Raw genomic sequence first — 21,718 nt, 5'->3', positions numbered from 1 at the left:
TATTTTTGAGAGAAAATTTACTGTCGTATTCAGATAGAATTATAAAAATCCCCTCCAAATTCTTTCAATTCTTTGCTCCACTCTGTCAGTTATAAAAATATTTGTCCCTTAATACAAGCTTTTTTTCTATAATTTCAGGTTTGTTTTCCTCTTAACAGATGTGATGTTATAAAAACCCATGAGAGATTGTAACAGTGATGACTAGTTTAGTTCACTTTCAGATCAAATACTTTTCTTGAAATTCAGAGAGCATCAGCTCATGAGAAAAAATTTCAGCGTATCACTATTTACCATACATCTATTGCACGTACGGGCATAAACAAATGGAGAAAGACTGCCATATGCTTATACAGAGTTGGGAAAGGAAGCAAGAAATGAGATTCCATAATATTTTTGAAAGAAGTTAGATCCAACTGGAAATTTTAAAGATTCTACAATGCGTTACATGTTTGATGTGGTAGGTGATTTAACACAATAGGAGAGTCTGGCCCTAAAAGAGCTTATGATTCCCACGGGAGACACACACTCAGAAGGCCTAACTGAAGCCCTGTTCGAGACACTATGTTATAAAAAGTCCATATTCATAGAGCAGGTTAAAAAAACAAACTACTGGAGCTCAACATACAAGGATGCTATTGTGGGCTGGAGACTTTGGAAAGGTTTTAGAGGAGGGGAGGTAGAGCTCAAGATGGTTCCTGAATCAGGATATGAACACATGGAGATGAGGTCGGGAGGATACTCCAGCAGGAAGAGGGTCGAGGGACCAATGGCAGAGAGGGGTGAGTGATCATGGTGTAATCGGATCTTGTATTGACCTGACTGGGCCAGTGGAGTTTGTGCTGGGTTTACTGGAAAACAGGGTCTATACCTTTGAAACCTTTCCTCTTGCCCATTATATAAGACTTCTCTAATTTTTCAGTAAGTCAACAGAGAGATTGAGAATTTGCATCCTGCAAAGTTTAATGCTTAATTTCATTTTCCAACTACCACGTCGGCTAATTCAGATCCCCAGCTACGGCCAAGCAGTCCAGGAGTGAAAATCAGAGGTGATCTTTAGAGCAGTGAGTGGATCTCAGATCGTGGCCTCTGATTCCATGTGTCTGGAGTTCAGCCAGGGCATCCCTAGGCTTCAGTAACTCCTTAGGTGATTTTGAAAAAGAAGGAAATCTGAGAACCACTGTTATGGAGCACGGCTTAAAGTAGGAGTCCCCAACCTTTTTGGCACCAGGGACTGGTTTTGTGGAAGACAATTCTTCCACGGATGGGGGTGGGGAGGGATGGCTCAGGCGGTAATGAGAGCGGTAGGGAGCGATGGGGAGAGGCAGATGAAGCTTCCCTTGCTTGCCGCCGTTCACCTCCTGCTGTGCGGCATGGTTCCTAACAGGCCCCGGGGGTTGGGGACCCTTGACTTAAAGGATGGAGTTAGATGAGAGACAGGAAGAAGAGGAAATTGATGCTCATTTGAGTCAGACAAATTTATTTAAAAAATATCATGAGAATCCCAAGAACATTGTGGTGGAGAAAGCCACGTGCAAATTAGCCAGTTAGGATTTTTCAAGTATATACTTTATGCCCTTATTCAGGTCTTTGATCATGACAAAGCCGTGTTTAAAAAAGCTGTTAGGAACTCAGGTAAGTACTATGCTTCACCAGGGTTAACAAATGCATTTTGATGTGATTTACACTGAAGATATTAGTCATCACTCACATTAACCAAACACTGAGTTCAGAAAGAAAATGTCAGCAAATGACAGTTTTCAGACTTGATCTCCATTAGTGAGCCATGAGCTATATACCTTTCTAAAATATGAATCTAAACAACATCTGAGTAGCTCACCAAATTATTTTCTGTTCCAAACTCAACATCTTCCTTGCTCTCAACATATGCCTTTATCATCAAGATAGTTCTCTTTGTTAAGGATCTTTGGGGAGAAGCATCATTTCTTACAAACGTAATATTTTATTTTCACTTTAATTTCCTGGTTAAGGTGGATGATATAATAGACTTCAGGAAAAGGTCTACAACGTATTTTTGGTGTAAAATCAAACTGAGTATCGTGCTGGTCCTCAAAGGCCCTGGCAGTACATCCACTGCCTATCAGGAAAATGTATTCAGTTTTCCTTAAATTGTGTTTGCAGACTTGCGTGATTATTCAAAATGAGGTATGATAATTGTTGGCTCAATAGATGTCATACTGTAAATTAAATTTAACCATGTTCAATTGAATAAGCATTTATTAAGCCTATTAGTTTTCAAAGTATCGTACCAAGGATTGTAAAAATAATAAGAGAAGGTAAATGAAAAGAAATATCTGAACAATGATTACTTTCTCACCGTCAGTGTTCAACTTTGTTCGGAATATATTTAATAGCCTTAGAAGCAAGAAAATCTAGTATCTTATCTCCCCTCTGGGTAGTCATTTTAGATTTCACTGGATAACTCTGCATAGGTTTCTTCAATGTGCCCTAACTCTATCCTACATTCTACTGCCCTATTTTGGGCTTTTATTGACTTTGAATTAGATTTTTACAGCAAGTCTCCAGTTTCTGCCCTTTTCCATCTGTCCTAAGAAATGTTAGGACAGATGGAAAAGGGCACTTTTTTTCTCCAGCCTCTGCGGGAGTGACCATCACAACTTAGACTTTGACCGGCTCAGTGTAGCTGCAACCAGACATCACTTGGCCTCAGGCTCCCGCCACGAACCTCCGAGGACGTCTCAGCACACATACCGGACACCGCCTTCCAGGCTCACATGTGCAACCCAGAAGCTCGGGGGCGTTAAGTCCTGTAGGCTGCCCTTGGCCAGTGCAGTACTGAGCAGCTGGACTAGTGCCTCCTCCTTTTCAGCTCTGGATGGACAGTTCTGGGGTGCATTTCACAAGCTTCCTTAGAAGCGCCAGAATTGTCTTTTGGTTTCCTTTCTTGTTCTGCTCTGGGTTCACTCTCCAAATGAGCTACTTCCACACAAGTCTTGTTGTGGAGTCTGCTTTCTGGGGAAACAGACGCTAAAGCACTGATTCTAATCAAGTCCCACCCATCACTGATTGAACTCTCCCGGAATAATAAACAAGAAGAAAATGATTATGACCATGTTTGAAGTAGATTCTGATTCTATTAGGCCATACAAATTTTTCTCAGTCTTCTCCGTGATATAACATCACCATCTTATTCATCAGTGTTGAAAGTTTGAAAGTTAAAATGAATCGTACTTGATCTTACATTGAAGTTCATTATTTTTCTGAGAAACTAAGTTAATTAAGGGCTGGTGCCATTATTATTAGCTTTGCAGCAGGCCTAGTGGTCCACATGCTTGCCTCTTGATGACAAGTCTTGACAGACATCGTGGGGCAGTTGACTGTTTACCACGGCAGTCAGCTAATATTAGGAAGTTAGAAGCGGAGTTCTCAGTTCTAAGATTTTATCTGGTGTTTTTCCAAGGGAACCTACTTGGCATCTATGCTCTCCTCACCTGCAACAAACAACTTTACAATTCCTGATAGAAAAGGAGATAAAGCAAAAGTCCTAGCCCAACACCATGAAGGAATAAAAATACCTACAGACTTACAGCTACTGAATCCATTTCAGTAGCTACAGATATACTTGGTTTCTTTTAACCACCAAACTTTAAGTAATTTTGCTTCTTCAGAAAATGACAATTCTCTCAGGGGACCGACAGGCTACATATGTTTATTACAGCAAAGTTTTTGGGTGTATCTACTATTTGATATTAACAAAATCAGAAGCTTTGAATAAATAGGACACATCATTAGATTCTAAACTTGTGGTTATACTAATACTACATTTGTACACTAAGGAATATTACCTCCACCATGGTCTAAGCATAATGCTTGGAACCTAGCACATCTCAGGGCATATTTGTTGAATGAATGAATACATGTGTGATTGTTAATAACAAGGACAAAATGCCAACAAATCTTCACTGAGGAGTAAATCAAGGTGGCATCAGGCATGAATTTCCTGCAGGATAACAGGTGTGGTTATGTGGGAGAGGCCATTCTTCCATCCCTGTCCTCCCTACTGTCTTTTGTTTTCTCTCAGTGTTCACCAGAGCCCGGGGCTCCTGGGAGCCAGACTGCGGGAGAGCACACCCCCTGGGTATCCTTTCATCGCTCTCCTGACTGGCTCTGGGCCGATCCTGCAGGCTCCCAGGAACAGAGCTTAGCAGAACGCTAAGGGAAGGTCATTCATTGCGTCTTGCTCTGGCCCTCTTTAGATGGGGCTGGAGAAGCTTGAAAGGCAATCCTCTCTACACGCCACTCTTTCCCAACTGACTGGAGCACTTAAGATGATGCTCTTTCCTAAACTGTGAGAGTAAAAATGCTTAGTTAGCACAGCTTCCTGGCATAAAGCAGAGGCAAGACAGAGGGAAGGAAGATGATGCATGTTACATCCAGACGCCTGGAAACAAGGCTACAGGTGTCAGCTTACTTCACAGGCTGTACATGCAGTGGTAGCAGCTTGAGCAGACAAAGCTTCAAGCACTCTATAAAAAAAAATTCTAGGGCTTCCCTGGTGGAGCAGTGGTTGAGAGTCAGCCTGCCGATGCAGGGGACACGGGTTCGTGCCCCGGTCCGGGAAAATCCCACATGTCTAGGATCGGTTAGGCCCGTGAGCCACGGCCACTGAGCCTGCGCGTCTGGAGCCTGTGCTCCGCAACGGGAGAAGCCACAATAGTGAGAGGCCCGCGTACCGCAAAAAAAAAAAAAAAAAAATTCTAACAAGAAAACAAAACCCTGATCTTTAAGATCTTCAAAATAAAGGCAATTAAAGGGAGGAAGTAGCTTTAATTAAACTCGTATCACAAGCATCAGGGCTTTAACATCATAGCTTTTCTCTACTAGAAGTTTGCCCTGATTAAGGGGAGACATTTTTGCTGTCGGTCCAGCGTGCCCAGAGGGGAGCAGTGTTTCCACCGCCTGGTGCACGGGCATCTTTAATGGGTTTGTTTATGTTCTGCTGCCACCACCAAATTCCCCACAGGGAATTCTGGGGAACATTGTATTCTAGCACGATCCACTTGTCTTTATTCTAAACAAGTGTCTAGAATGATTCAACGTCAGGAAGGAAAATGCGCGTCCAACACATTTGGAACAATACAAAGATACTTAAGCTCCAAGGGTTTGACATCTGTCACTTATTTCCCTGACTGTGAACCTTCCTGCTCTTCCTTCTGACTCCTCGAGTGGAGAGAGTCCTTCTATCTTTCTCTTTTAAACACATCTCTTTGAGGGGGGAGCTATTTCTCTTGCCTGCGTTCTTATTTTAAACTTCGGGCATTTGTGGTAGGCAAAATCCTAGGATGCCCCGCCTTGCCCCACCCCAAGGTTCCTGGCACCCGGAGTGCACATACCTTGTCTCAGTTATCCAATCAAACACTAATCCAGGTACTGCTGTGGGGAATTTTACAGATGTAATTAAGGTCCCAAACCAGTTGGCTTTAAGATAGGGAGAGGATCTAGGTGGGCCTGACCTCATCACATGAGTCCTTTAAAAGCAGAGAGTATTTTTCTGGTTGGTCACAGAGGAGGCAGTCAGAGAAACACATGGAAGAAGAAGCAGACATTTGAACTCTGAACGGCCTGTGGGGAGCCATGTGGCAAGGAATGTGAGTGGCCTCTAGGAACTGAGAGTTGTCCCCAGCCGACTGTCAGCAGCAAATGAGGACCTCAGTCCTTCAACCATAAGGAAATGAATTCTGCCAACAGCCAGTTCACTTGGAAGAGGACCTGGAGCCCCAGATAAGAACCATAGACCCAGCCATCATTTTGATGTCAGTCCATGAGACTCTGAGCTGAGACTCCAGCCATGCTGCTTGGGTTTCTACCTCCAGAAACAGGGTAATAATAAATGTGTGTTGTTTTCAGCTGCTAAGTGTGTGTTCATTTGTTATGCAAAGATAGAAAACTGACACAGGCAGCCAGAAATCCACACACTTAAAAATGAGGCAGAGATGAGGAATATGCTGGTACACTAGCTTGAAGAAAAGTGAGTGGGATATTAGCATTTGTTAATGCAGGCTACTTTTGCAGTGTAAGACTAGTCACTTGGCTGGTGAAGAATGAATCTAGTGAGGCAAATTCATTCATTCATAGGAGAGTATTTATTCAGGTACATAGAGAGCATTCACTTGGGTTAATTTTGCAGTGTTAGAGAAACATTTAGGTAAATAGATAACTGCATTTTTTTTTTTTTTGGTTCACAAGAAATCCTGAAAGAAGTTTAGAGATGTTACAGACAAAAGCATGTGTTCTGACTTTAAATTATATCTGAATGAAGGATACTTTAAAAAAATGTTTCATTTACTAGAGGAAAGATATTTTGAGAAAGCCAGATGCAAACGTATACCTTTTGTCCTCTTTTTCTTTTAAACAAAATTTTAATTCAATTTGAATTGATATGAGTGATAGAAAGAAAATTCAGACTGTAACCAGAAGAACTGGTGCAACATCTGCTGTGGGTGTGGAGGAGAGGATCCTCTTGCCTCCTTACTTTTTTTCCCCACTATTAAACAGGAGGGATTAGAGATTTCTGATTGATTTCTCTTGTTGCCTTTCATTGTTCATGAACTTACGGCTGCGTTTCGTTGACTCCAAAGTAATTTCTGAAAAAAGATCTGCTGACATCACAGGGTATCTGGGTCATTTACCATGTCAATGCTGACCGAGGGAATAATGTTCTAGTAGAAGACGGTTATTTGTTCAGAATAAAGGCTGAGATGTTGCCATTTTCATACATGCTTATAAACGGTATATAGAGTTTTTATTTTGTGGAAAGTCACCAGGACACTTGGAAGCTAAAGAGAAGGCTGCTGATTAGGAAGGAGTATTGGGAATATTATTGTATTCTCCCTTCTGTCCCATTGCTCCTAGAAAACAGAATAGCCGAATTTTGTCCCCTAGTTTTTAGACACATTCACTCCTTTATTCTGTTAGAGAATGTGCTAGCCATGACAGGGGAGGGAAGGCAAGACAGGGTACAAAGATGAATGGTAAAGGGAAAAGCTGATTCGGAAAATAGAGCCTATGGAGAAAAATGGAAGAAATGAAGAATCTTTTGCCTGAGGAAAAAAAAGATGGGCTTTTAAAAAAACCCTGAAGTATAGTTGCTGACAATATTATATAAGTTATAGGTATACAATATAGTGATTCACAATTTTTAAAAGTTACACTCCAGTTATAGTTATTATAAAATATTGGTTATATCCCTCATGTTGTACAATATGTCCTTGTAGCTTGTTTCATGCATAATAGTTTGTACCTCTTACCCCCCAGCTCCATATTGCCCGTCTCCACTTCCCTCTCCCCCTGGTAAACACTAGTTCTCTGTATCAGTGAGTCTGCTAAAGATGGGCTTCTTACAACTTTTCTTTTCTAGCAGAGGTTGGTAAATAATTTTGTGGACCAAGAGGCATCACCATATTATATAGTAGTACTGTGTAGACACTATGTAGAGAAAACAAGTTTCCACAACATTTTTACTTATGAAATTAAAAATATAATAACTGAGCCCAAGGTTTTAAAAATGCACATCTACCGATGAAAAGAACAGAATTATTTTGGGGAGATAGCATTTTGCTTATTTGGGGTCACAAGTTAGTGTTCCCTATTATCAAATAGGTTGCAAATACTCATCTGTGAAAACTATTCTTACTTCACAGTCTATACAAAATTAGATGCTGGGCCACATTCAATTCATGGGCCATGGTTTTCTGGCCTCTCCTTTAGAGTTTTTTAGAACACTGACAACGAGTTATTCTCAGCATCCGTCAGGAATTGTATTAAACGAAATGAACACGAATGTCAGTGATAGGAATCAATATTCTAGAAACAGAGTAGGCAAGCGCTGTGGGGAAGAAAATATGGGGAATGAACTAACTCTTCTGATCTTTGAATTTAGACAGAAAAGAAATCTCCTAAAAATCTATACATTCCATGCTATACCCAGGCGATATTTATTTTTTCTAGGTGATAACTTTACAAGTATCAGTTTTTATGTTTTTTCTTCCATTATGTAGTTGTAAAGCTTACTTTTGTTAATGTACAAAATAAATTTTACCTGTAAATAAGGTCTGGGCCTAAAAATAAACAACCTGTTCTCAGTTAAGTTCTATTGATTTCCATGAAGTAAATACAATGTAAGAGTTTTCAATAAAACAATGCACTTACAAGCACACTTTCTGTATTTTTTTCTTATTTCTTTTATTGCAGAGTAAAACTCCATTATTAGGTACCATAATTTATTGTGGGTTAGGTTTTATTGCAGACAGAAATTATCCTTCTCTAATACAGGGGTGTATATTCAATGTTGACTGATATGTCACAACCACCAGTGCTTCTGGCTGTCTTCCTAAAAGGAAGACTTCAACTGTGATGAAGATAAACCAGGCTCAACTGTGTTAGCGTTTTCCAAGTACCTCAACATCACAACTGCTACATTTTTTGTCAGGAAGGAAAACTCAGCAAACACATATAGTACTTGCATTTAAGCCTTCTGATCAAGGTAGAAACAACTTTAAAATGAAACTTAATTTTAGCAGAGCACTCAACATATGCTGTTCTTCTGCCTTGAGCCTTACTTTTGTCTAGTTTGTAGAGAATGTAATATCTTTCCTCCTTCTAAAAACGTATGATATTTATAAGATACATTGTAAAGCAAATAACACTTCCCTAATGCCTACTAATTCTTTAAGGCTCCACCCTTTCCAGGAAGCTCCTGTCCGCAGCCCTCACACCCAGGTCAGGGCACTGCCTTCTTGGTGGTCCTACACTCTATGTCCTTATTCCTAGCATTATACTTCCACATTGTTTTATACGTCTGTTTAAAAATCCATCTATCTAATTAGACTTTGGGCAAGGTTAAGGCAGGGATCACATCTTATTCACCACTGTTCTATCCTTGGTACCTAGTGCAGTGCAAACCTATAGTAAGAACTCAATATAAGCTTCCTAAATTAAGGGGTAAATGAACTGATGCACTGAGGGGCAACTAGACAAGGTTGGATCAATGCTGCTTTCCAAGAAGGTCACTGTTTTCTCCACTGTTTTCCAAGAGGGTGAATGAAAGTATGACATAATTCTGGATATAGAATAAGGATGAGGGCCAGAGAAGAACAGGTAATGGAAAACGAGGTGCCCAAGAATGAGGAAGGGGCTTTGTCAGAGAGTAGGAGGAATGGGAAGTGGCCTGTGGGTTGCTGGACCCAGTTAGGGCAAACAATGTGAGCCCTTTGTAATGTTGGCTGCACGGTTGCCAAATCAATGTGGGTTTTTTTCTTTTCTTTTCCTTTCCCTTTCTTCCTTTGATCTTTTTTTCCTTCCTCCCTTCTTTACTTCCTTCCTTCCTTTCTTTTCCTTTTAATTAATTAATTTGTTCATCCTTACCATTTTGTAATGTCTTTTTAAAATTCCCCATCTCTACTGCAAGTAGTCTAAGGAAGGCTCTGCGTGGCAAAGCTTTAAGGGGACAGAGCTCCCTCTATGTTGAGGGCCACTGGAGTGGTAATGAGGAAGGAAAATGGGAGGATCCCATCACTTTTTCATTGCTGAAAACACAGAAATTCTTCCTTTTGTTAAAATATGGGTGATGGGGTTGAGGGGAGAAGGAAAGATTTTCTTCTTTGGGAGCATTTTCCTTGTCTTTAACACCAGTCCCCGAAAGGGCTTTTATGACTTATCAACACCCAGGACTGCAAGTACAACCCTAGATTCCTTCCCACATCTGTACTCTTCTTCTCACTGCATTTTGGGGGACTGGTTTAGCTTCCTGTGAGGAGTCAACACACATCTTTGATATTTGATCCACCTAAGTTTTTTCTCCCTTCTTGTCCTGCCCCATTTCTAGCTACTGGGGCTAGAGAATAAGCTGTAACTTGAGGAGCAGCCGTGCCCTGCCCACCTCCACAGTCATGATTAGCTGTAAACCCAGGAGCCTGCGGCTGGGGGGCGGGGTCTGCCCAGGGCCCCAAGAAGCATCTGCCGGAGACTCTGGGAGGGTAGAGATGTGGACATGGCTGATTTCTACGTTCACCAAGTGCCTAGTCCCCCGGCCACATATTCAAGAACTATGTCTATGTATGCAGGAGAACTTTACGGTTTTCATTTTTAAAATTCACCTGATACTAATTAGAGAATGAGAACAGTTATTAATTTTTTATAGCAGTCAGTTTTCAAAAAAGGAAAGAGTAAGCTCATATAAATGAACTTTGAAGCAATATATTTTCCAAGAGAAAATGGATGTGATAAGCATTGACCTGGCAAGGAATGTGAACCTGCTCACTGTGAATAGTGAGCTAGGTTGCTGCTTACATGTTAAAATTTGGGAAAAAGTTGAAGCAAGTTTCTTTGTTTCTTTAAGTATTGTCTCTTCTCTTGTTATTGTCTGATGTAGGCAAAAGTAGTTAATACTCTGATACCAAGGGCTAATTTTTGTAGTTTCAGAGAGTAACTTAAATGTTTTCCAGGAGCTTGTAGACATTTTCCTATATTAGTAAAGGAAATAGAAGGAGGACTTAATGTTTGATATTTTCTAAGATCTTTGAAACGATTTTGCTGGCACTGTATTTATAATACCAAAGCTAGAGAAAAGAAGAAAACCATCCATCCGGATTTAAACCATTCCAAGGGCAGGATTATATACATATCCAGAGGTTCATCCATTCCAATACTTTAGCAGTTGAGCCATTAAGCCTTCAGAATTACTTGGGAATAGTCTTTCTACCATTTGTGCACCATAATACTCTTTTTACTGTTGTATAAACATATCTTTATCAATACTTGCAAGAAAGCCTACTTTTAATAAACGAAGTAACAAATGTAAACTATAGGATTCATGAGGGTAATTAGTCCAAACAGCTGGCATACTTACAATTGCATTTCTTCTGAACAAACCTCAGCTTGCATGCTGTTCTGTAGGTGGAGAGTCGGATGCGATCCAGATCTTGAGCCCCTGCAGGGAGAAAAACGTACACATGTGGTGTGCCATGCGTGGGGAAAGAAAGTGATAATGTTTATAAATAGAACAACGACAGATCTAAACTATACACTTAATTTGATTTTTATCATTATTAGAATATAAGTTTAACTTTAAGACTTGAAAAGGTCTGTCCCATATTCCTCAGGTTCTGCGGGAAGGCAGCACGTGTATCCAGCACGGAGATCAGGTTATTGACTATGTTCATGGGCCAAGGAACACAAACTCAGCCCTGTGGTGTCTACTGCTTCTGAGAACACTCTGCTCAAGCTGTGACTCAAAACAGTTAGATGATACCAGATAGTAACATCATCAAATAATCATTTTAAGTGGTCATCAGAGCATGGCTGTGAGGTGAGCACAGGCTGAATGTTGGTCATCTTTTCTTGGTGATTTTAGGCCAATTGTTTTTAGAAGCCTCAGTTTTCTCACCTGGAAGATGGGACTGACAACAATATTACTACTTATTTCATAGGACTGTTAAAAGGATAAATGAGTGCCTATAACCTACAGCGCTGGGAACACTGCCTGGCATACAGTAAGTGCATCATTATTACTCCTGTCTATCTTGCAATGCTTCCTGTCAACCTCAGAGGAGACTCCTTTCTAAAAAACAACCCCTGCTATTTCTGACACTGCGGCTTCCAGTTCCTCCCTAACATAGCGTGTTCCCCACATTCCTGAACTACTTTCCTCAACCACTCCTCTGCTCAAGAATCCAGCATGGATTCTGATGCCTGCAGCACAGGGCTGAATGTTCAGCTCAGAATCCAAGCCCCTCTGCAGGCTCTTTCTATCCTATGTACCCCACCCCACAACATTTCCCATTGCTCTCTACCCCCGAACCTCTGCTGGGCTTGGGCCGGTCTCCTAACCATCCCCTGCAGATGGGCTGCTTGTTCAATCGACACCTGAGTTCCTGGCCATCCTCCCACCCTCCTCTGAATGGGCTAATTTCTAGGACAGAGTAGACTTTCAACAAATGTCTGTTCTTCTCTACTTCTAACTATTTGGTTCTCTTCAAGCCCATGTTTATGGTTCATAACAGATATTAAGGCATATGGCTATATTTTGACATGTATTGAACCTTCTTTTTACCAGTAAATGTGCTACAGAAATGCTTTAGAAGAGTTAGGGCAGCAAGTAAATGAACCGGCCTAGAAGCACTTATATTAGGAGGCCAATTAAGTGCTTTCCTAATGAAACTTGGGATCAATTAGCAAGTGTCCCTCACTGAGAGCATTTATCATTCCCTCACCTCAAACTGATCTCTTTAGATTCATAAAAAATACTATCAATACTTCTATTACTCTATGGTGTTATGAGGCAGATCATTAAACATTCATTCTTATGAGAGTTTATTACTTGACAAACAGACTCATTGATACTGAGTGCTCGAAGGATCAAAGAGGTAGGACTTACCCTCACCCAATGCAGGAATTTGCCTAAACATGTTCTCAGTAGATGGACATTTATCCAATGTCCATGTAAGATTATTTCCGACGATAGAGATGATTATAATTTAGTGAAAATATATGAGCTTTAAAGTCAGTAACTCTTAATCTTTCTCTTCCTTGTTGTGTGAACTTTGACAAGTTTTTACTTCCCATCCGATTTCTTCATGTACAAAATGAGGATAATAGTATCAACTTTACCAGCTGGTAACCTCTGTGGCTGGTACCTAGTGAGCGCTTAATAGCCGACAGACCTCCTTATAACGTTTCAGGTGTCATTTCTGAGCACCAATAAGTGATAGAAATTTCTTTTTTATATTTGGGCTTTAATTTGCCTCCTTATAACTTCAATCCGTTTGATCTGGTTTCCCTTCTGGAGCCATATAACCTTTTCTCCCTGTCTATTATAAACTTGATTAATTTATTCCGCAAAGATTGGGAAGCAGCTATCATGATCATCATTAGCATCTTCATTACCATCTGGACATTATGTACAAAGGTCTCTGTCATCACAGAGTTTAAAGTTTAGATGGGGAGGTAGCTTATCCTTGACCTTCTTAGGTTGAAGATGTCCAAGTCCAAAGTCATTTCAAATATCAACACAAGGTCTACCACAGAGCATGGCACATAATGGGCTTCAATACATAGATGTTGCTATTATTCTCATTATCATCAGACATGGTTTGGAGACCAGACCCTTAAACATTCAAGTTATCCTGTTCTATGGCTGGCTAATACCTCCTTGAAATGAGATATACAAAATTAACCCAAATGACACAGCTATTGCCTCACCTGTATGGAATGTATAGAATACAATAGTTACCACCATTGATGAGGACATTTACTGATGCAATTTTTTCATAGATAGCTCATTCTTCTGGCTCTTACTAAGCTAGCAGTTCATTAAAAAAGCTAGGTCTTTTCTACTTTCTATTTAAATGCTTATTTGGGGGCTAAAGGTAGGACTTCATATTTAATCTTAGTTTCTTTTACTTTTTAGCTCATGCTTCTACCTTTCTGATATTTAAAAAATTTTTGATTTTGTCACTGGCATTTCAAAGGGCCTTCCCAGTTTCATGTCCTCTATAAATCTGAGAGGCTCATGTGGGAAATGAACTCTCTAGGATGCTGGATAACCAGAGACACAGAGACCATCAGAAATACATGAACGCTAAATCTTTTACCCCTGGATGAAGATGTACTTTTAGTGATGCTGAGTTTGGCTCAATAATCAAGAGAATCTCAATATCTGGAAATAATCCTTTAAAAGAAGACATTAGAGACATAGATGATTTATGTAAGTTCTTCAAAAATAATGATTTAAGCTCCAGGTATAAAATGACTATGATGCAGTACACGATTAAATTTCTTAGTTCCAGCAAGACCTCATCCTCTGAGAAGAGAAACTTTGGCTCCTCTGCTCCTCCCTCTCATAGAGGTCCTAGGGGGCATTTGGCTAAGGTGCCGCTCTCCAGGATGCAGTAAAGAGGGACATAGAGATGATGCTTAGGGTCAGGAGTGTACTGACTGCTCTCCTCTGCCCATCACCATGTGGACTCAACTGACCCTCTGTTTTGTTCAAGCCTCAGGAAGGGGTAGGGAGGCCTGTCAATGTCTCCAGTTTGTGAAAGTTCTTCCTGGCTGAGGATGTAAGCCCTAAATATTAAAAGGGATGTGGTGAGCTGTGAAGTTTAGCTTTTCAGATACAACGACCCATTGCCTCACATGGACCATGTAAGTGGCAACCATGGGATCCATCATGGATTCTGGAACCCAAAAAAGCTGTATTGAGACAGGCTGGGCAGGTTCTTGCTCCATTTACCCACCTTGTTTAAAATAAATTTGTCTCTGGCCCAATAATCCATGGACTTAGTTCAGTTTGACATGTGTGGTCTCTTCTTGAAAGTGTATAAATTCATAGCCTACCTTGAGAGTAGTCTCATGCCTTCTTTGTCCAAGTCGTTGCCTAAAATCTAAGACCTGACCAGGTCCACAGAGTCTTCCAGAATACAACTGGAGGCTGTCCTCCAAGTTGATGAATCCATTACTTATTCCTCCAGACATGGTCACAACATGGTTACAATCCCTACCTAATTGTACGAAGATCCACCTCATGTTTTTCCAACACATGCACAATCTAAGAGACTTTTGTTAGTATCTTGCTGAAATTAAGGTTCATTTTTATCCTATGGTATTTTCCTGAGCTAGCAGTCTAGTAACCTTATTAAAAAGGGAAATTAGATGACTTAATTCATTTATAAAAAAGATGGAATTTGGATAAATGAATAAGGAAATGAGGTCAATAGAGTAATCCTTATTCTTAGCATGTTGAAATGTCTAGGATTACCACTATATTTTGTCCATGTTCTGAAAAAAAATCCATTTTATCTTGAAACCTACAACAAATTCACACTCTATACTCTCAAGAAACTAATTCTTCCTTTTTAATAAAAAAACAGTACAGCACTTCCCTAGTTTTTTGCAATGTCCTTTTAATTATTTCTCAAATTTATAGTGTCTTTTCCATTATTATTATATCACTGGGCTATAATTCTTTAAAACATGGAGACTTGACTCATCTAAATAATATCTTAGATTAGATTTGTTTTATAATTATATGGTGGGGGCTGGGGGTAAATAATTAAGGGTAGAGATGAATAGTATTTTCTCTACTTCTGTATATATTTAAAACTTTGCATAAGAAAAATTTAAAGATAATTCATTTAAGGCAAGTTGATGCTCTTGCAACATCTCCTCAAACCTCTCACACTCAGGTCATAGCTGGAAAAAAATGATAGAGAGGAAAGCAAAGATGCAAGTTCAGAAATTCTGACTGATCACATTGTTACCTTCTGCAAATCCTGTTTTTCCTTTCTTTAGCTCTTCTTTTCAAGATTTTTTCTCCTCCCTCTGTCCCTTCCTTCCTCCTGCCTTCTTTCATTCCTTCCACCCACCCATCCATCCATCCATCCAGCCAGCCAGCCAACCAACCAACCTGTATTATCTAATTTTTGGCTTTAGCTTCATTCATTACACTTTGAACAGTTTCACACAATTCATATGTTTTGCCTTATATGTTTTCATAGCTCATTTATAAAACCTTTTATAAAATCATTCAGATTCTTACATTTCTTACTCATTTTTCAAACTCACCCAACAAATATTTACAGAATAAAGATGAAGCCTATGAACTCCATGTCTAAACTCTTTTTCATGCTTGATGATTGACTGGATGTGTGTGTGTGTTTATGTGTGTGTGAGAGAGAGACAGAAAGAGAGAAAGAGAGTGAGAGAGAGCAGGGAAAGGAGTTTTGGGGTCAAAAATAATGTTCAACTTTCTATCTTAGACAACTCAGTGGGATGGGTTGGCCCTCATTGAGCTAAGGTACCAACAAGGGGGAACAGGTCTGTAGGTGTGGGAAGATGAAGGGTTTAGTTTTGGGCTTACAGAGTTTGAGTTGCTTGTGGGGTGTCTGAGTGGAGATATCCAGTGTCAGTTGGATATTTGGATATGGAACTCCTTAATATGGACTATATTCCAGGAATTATTAATAAACATATAAAATGTACCAATGTGCCTTAATTGAGCCAGGACTGGGAATATTTCCCAAGAGGAGACTGTGTGCACAAGTAGGGCTATTCCACATTCTAGATAACAAAATGAGGCACAAATTTGGGGTTAGAAACTTCCTCCCCACTTCTGAACAACGCCCTTGGTAGCTGTTCAAGGACTGTGTGGCTTTGGAAATACTGGAAAGTGGCAGCCTTGGTGGGACATTGCTTTGTTATGATGGGGAGTTAATGGAGCTAATGGTGAGCCTATCTCAAGGTGCTTCATCAGCAGAAGATTTGACAGTGAGAAGCCAAGTCTGGAAGGGACACTGACTTTACATGCTGACTATTCTGGATAAGCTGGTTCCTGAGAACATGGGGTGCGGTTTTGAAGGATACCTTGAACACTTGAGAGCCATAACAATAACGGTGAAGCCTTGAGAGAAAGTCAAACTGTATAGGGAGAGAAGCGGTCAAGAACAAAACTTTGGTTAAAATCTGACTTCAGGGTGTCTGGAGGCTACTAAGAGACAGAAAAAGAGAAGTAGAGTGGTCAGAAAAAATAGGAGACCGGACTACAATGGTGACATAAGGAAGAATTTCCAGAATGGTGACCCATGGTGTTGACATCCCCAAAGTGCTGAAGAGCACGAGAAATGAAGATGAAAGTGAAAATAGTCACTGTATCCACCATGGCTCATGAGAGTGGGATCATTAACGTCGTTTCCTTGAATTTTTGAAATCAGTTTTTCTAAAACTCATAGTGTACGTTGCAAAATCACGCTTCAGGTGCCATTCCAACTACGCACATGCTAACTGCTGTCAATATTCTGAAGAAGGACGGTCTGCCTTTGAACCACTCAACAGTGTTTGTTGAGCACCTCCATTTGCCTCCCTTTGGTTTCTGGTCCCTCCTCCACTCAGAGCCCACTGGTATCACTCTGCTTTCTCCCCAGGACCTTCCTCATCTTGTTAGGCAGTCTTCCATGTTCTGAAAGAGTGTTTTCCAATCATTTCCCTCCCATTAAAACCTACTTATCCTGTGCTCTGAGGCTTTTAAACCAACACTGATTCAGCATCTAAGCTGGATGGGTTTGAAGGGAAAGGTTCAGCGTCCATCCCTAAGGAGAAGTTCACGTGAATGAGTGACACAGAAAACTTTCCTTTGTAAATTCTTTGTAAGTAAGTGTCATACAAAGCAGAGTAAATGTGCTCTCAGAGCAGAAAAACAGAGAAGAAAGGGAGCTTGATTCCGAGAACAAACAATTTATTCTGCTAAAAACCAGTTGGATGAAATTATTTGACCTGATAAACTTACTTGATGGCTGAAAAGGCCAAGGTGAGAATGACATTTACATTTAACTGAAAACTACTTTTCAGTTTTAATCTAAGGTACTAAGCAAACTGATAATTAGAGCATTATACTGAGGGGAAATTTTGGTTTAGGGCAACTTGCCCAAAATTGCTTTTAATCAAAGTATGTAGGCACACAGTTTTTTTTGTTTCTGTTTTTTGGTTTAGTTTTATTTTTTGGCTTATTTGTGAGTCCATGCTACTCCTAACTTTGTTTCTTTGCCTTTTTGTTTTTGTTTCTGCTGCTTGCTGTTATGAGCTCCGAGTAGATGTTTAACACATGTATGTGTCACAGTCACCTGAATTTGCCAAAATTTCTTATCAATTGTTCTTCTTATCAATTGTTACCTGAGGGCAGACAGCAAAAGCACAAAGAACTACAATCCTGCAGCATGTGGAATAAAATCACAATCAAAGAAAGATAGACAAGATGAAAAGGCAGAGGGCTATGTACCAGATGAAGGAACAAGATAAAACTCCAGAAAAACAACTAAATAAAACTGAGATAGGTAATCTTCCAGAAAGAGATTTCAGAATAATGATAGTGAAGATGATCCAGGACCTCGGAAAAACAATGGAGGCAAAGATCGAGAAGATGCAAGAAATGTTTAACAAAGATCTAGAAGAATTAAAGAACAAACAAACAGAGATGAACAATACAATATCTGAAAAGAAAAATACACTAGAAGGAATCAATAGCAGAGTAACTGAGGCAGAAGAACGGATAAGTGTCCTGGTAGACAGAATAGTGGAATTCACTGCTGTGGAAAAGAATAAAGAAAAATAATGAAAAGAAATGAAGACAGCCTAAGAGACCTCTGGGCCAACATCAAATACAACATCATTCGCGTTATAGGGGTCCCAGAAGGAGAAGAGAGAGAGAAAGGACCAGCGAAAATATTTGAAGAGATTATAGTTGAAAACTTCCCTAACATGGGAAAGGAAATAGCCACCCAAGTCCAGGAAGCGCAGAGAGTCCCATACAGGATAAACCCAAGGAGAAACACACTGAGACACATAGTACTCAAACTGGCAAAAATTAAAGACAAAGAAAAATTATTGAAAGCAGCAAGGGAAAAATGACAAATAACATACAAGAGAACTCCCATAAGGTTAACAGCTGATTTCTCTACAAGCCAAAAGGGAGTGGCATGATATACTTAAAGTGATGGAAGAGAAGAACGTACAACTAAGATTACTCTACCCGGCAAGGATCTCATTCAGATTTGAGAGAGAAATCAAAAGCTTTACAGACAAGCAAAAGCTAAGAGAATTCAGCACCACCAAACCAGCTCTACAACTAAAGGAACTTCTCTAAGTGGGAAACACAAGAGAAGAAAAGGACCTACAAAAACAAACCCAAAACAATTAAGAAAATGGTAATAGGAACAAACATATCGATAATTACCTTAAACATGAATGGATTAAATGCTCCAACCAAAAGACATAGGTTTGCTGAATGGATGCAAAAACAAGACCCATATATATGCTGTCTACAAGAGACCCACTTCAGACCTAGGGACACATACAGACTGAAAGTGAGGGGATGGAAAAAGATATTCTATGCAAGTGGAAGTCAAAAGAAAACTGGAGTAGCATTACTCATATCAGATAAAATATACTTTAAAATAAAGAATGTTACAAGAGGTAAGGAAGGATGACACTACATAATGATCAAGGGATCAATCCAAGAAGAAGATATAACAATTATAAAATATATGCACTCAACATAGGAGCACCTCAATACATAAGGCAACTGCTAACAGCTCTAAAAGAGGAAATCGACAGTAACACAATAATAGTGGGGGACCTTAACACTTCACTTACACCAATGGATAGATCATCCAACAGAAAATTAATAAGGAAACACAAGCTTTAAAGGACAAAATAGACCAGATAGATTTAATTGATATCTATAGGATATCCCATCCCAAAACAGCAGATTATACTTTCTTCTCAAGTGCACACAGAACATTCTCCAGGATAGATCATATCTAGGGTCACAAATCAAGCCTCAGTAAAGTTAAGAAAATTGAAATCATATGAAGCATCTTTTCTGACCACAATGCTATGAGATTAGAAATCAATTACAGGGAAAAAAACGTAAAAAAGACAAACAAATGGAGGCTAAACAATACATTACTAAATAACCAAGAGATCACAGAAGAAATCAAAGAGGAAATCAGAAAATACCTAGAGACAAATGACAATGAAAAGACGATGATCCAAAACCTATGGGATGCAGCAAAAGCAGTTCTAAGAGGGAAGTTTATAGCTATACAAGCCTACCTCAAGAAACAAGAAAAATCTCAAATAAACAATCTAACGTTACACCTAAAGGAACTAGAGAAAGAAGAACAAACAAAACCCAAAGTTAGCAGAAGGAAAGAAATCATCAAGATCAGAGCAGAAATAAATGAAATAGAAACAAAGAAAACAATAGCAAAGATCAATAGAACTAAAAGCTGGTTCCTTGAGAAGATAAACACAATTGATAAACCATTAGCCAGACTGATCAAGAAAAAGAGGGAGAGGACTCAAATCATTAAAATTAGAAATGAAAAGGGAGAAGTTACAATGGACACTGCAGAAATACAAAGCATCTTAAGAGACTACTACAAGCAACACTATGCCAATAAAAGGGACAACCTGGAAGAAATGGACAAATTCTTACAAAGGTATAACTTTCCATGACTGAACCAGGAAGAAATAGAAAATATGAACAGACCAATCACAAGTAATGAAATTGAAACTGTGATTAAAAATCTTCCTACAAACAAAAGTCCAGGACCAGATGGCTTCACAGGTGAATTCTATCAAACACTTAAAGAAGAGCTAACACCTATCCTTCTCAAACTCTTCCAAAAAACTGCAGGGGAAGGAACACTCCCAAACTCATTCTATGAGGTCACTATCACCCTGATAACAAAACCAGACAAAGATACTACAAAAAAAGAAAATTACAGACCAATATCACTGATGAATACAGATAAAAAAATCCTCAACAAAATACCAGCAAACAGAATCCAAATACACATTAAAAGGATCAAACACCAGGATCAAGTGGGATTTATCCCAGCGATGCAAGGATTCTTCAATATATGCAAATCAATCAATGTGATACACCATATTAACAAATTGAAGAATTAAAAACCACATGATCATCTCGATAGATGCAGAAAAGGCTTTTGTCAAAATTCAACACCCATTTATGATAAAAACTCTCCAGAAAGTGGCATAGAGGGAACCTACCTCAACATAATAAAGGCCATATATTACAAACCCACAGCAAACATCATTCTCAATGGTGAAAAACTGAAAGCATTTCCTCTAAGATCAGGAACAAGACAAGGATGTCCACTCTCACCACTATTATTCAACATAGTTTTGGAAGTCCTAGCCACAGCAATCAGAGAAGAAAAAGAAATAAAAGAATACAAATTGGAAAAGAAGAAGTAAAACTGTCACTGTTTGCAGATGACATGATACTATACATAGAGAATCCTAAAGATGCCACCAGAAAACTACTACAGCTAATCAATGAATTTGGTAAAGTTGCAGGATACAAAATTAATGCACAGAAATCTCTTGCATTCCTATACACTAATGATGAATAATCTGAAAAGGACATTAAGGAAACACTCCCATTTACCACTGCAACAAAAAGAATAAAATACCTAGGAATAAATCTACTCAGGGAGACAAAAGACCTGTATGCAAAAAACTATAAGACACTGATGAAAGAAATTAAAGATGATACCAACAGATGGAGACATATACCATGTTCTTGGATTGGAAGAATCAATATTGTGAAAATGACTCTACTACCCAAAGCAATATACAGATTCAATGCAATCCCTATCAAATTACCAATGGCATTTTCTACAGAACTAGAACAGAAAATCTTAAAATTTATATGAAGACACAAAAGACCCTGAATAGCCAAAGCAGTGTTGAGGGAAAAAAACGGAGCTGGAGGAATCAGACTCCCTGACTTCAGACTATATTACAAAGCGTAATCAAGACAATATGGTACTGGCACCAAAACAGAAATATAGATCAATGGAACAGGATAGAAAGCACAGAGAGAAACCCATGCTCCTATGGTCAACTAATCTATGACAAAGGAGGCAAGGATATACAATGGAGAAAAGACAGTCTCTTCAGTAAGTGGTGCTGGGAAAGCTGGACAGCTACATGTAAAAGAATGAAATTAGAACACTCCTTAACACCATACACAAAAATAAACTCAAAATGGATTAGAGACCTAAATGTAAGCCCGGACACTATAAAACTCTTAGAGGAAAACATAGGAAGAACACTCTGACATAAATCACAGCAAGTTATTTTTTGATCCATCTCCTAGAGT

The 21,718-nt window shown here is 39.3% G+C and overlaps 1 protein-coding gene across 5 annotated transcripts in view; it reads right to left on the bottom strand.

The window, feature by feature from the left end:
* Positions 1-21,718, bottom strand: part of DTNA (dystrobrevin alpha) — a 394,651-nt gene that overhangs the window by 105,985 nt on the left and 266,948 nt on the right. For all 5 annotated transcript variants that reach the window (XM_082668517.1, XM_082668516.1, XM_082668515.1 and 2 more), the window contains exon 4: positions 10,886-10,966. In XM_082668517.1, the coding sequence (XP_082524643.1) occupies positions 10,886-10,966 (81 nt within the window). The remainder of the gene's footprint in view (positions 1-10,885; positions 10,967-21,718) is intronic.

This window comes from Grampus griseus (assembly GCF_964374135.1).
Source record: "Grampus griseus genome assembly, chromosome: 12".
In the NCBI taxonomy this organism is placed as follows: Eukaryota; Metazoa; Chordata; class Mammalia; order Artiodactyla; family Delphinidae; genus Grampus; species Grampus griseus.
Note: the sequence above shows the minus strand (reverse complement) of the source record. Positions and strands in the feature narration are given on the sequence as shown.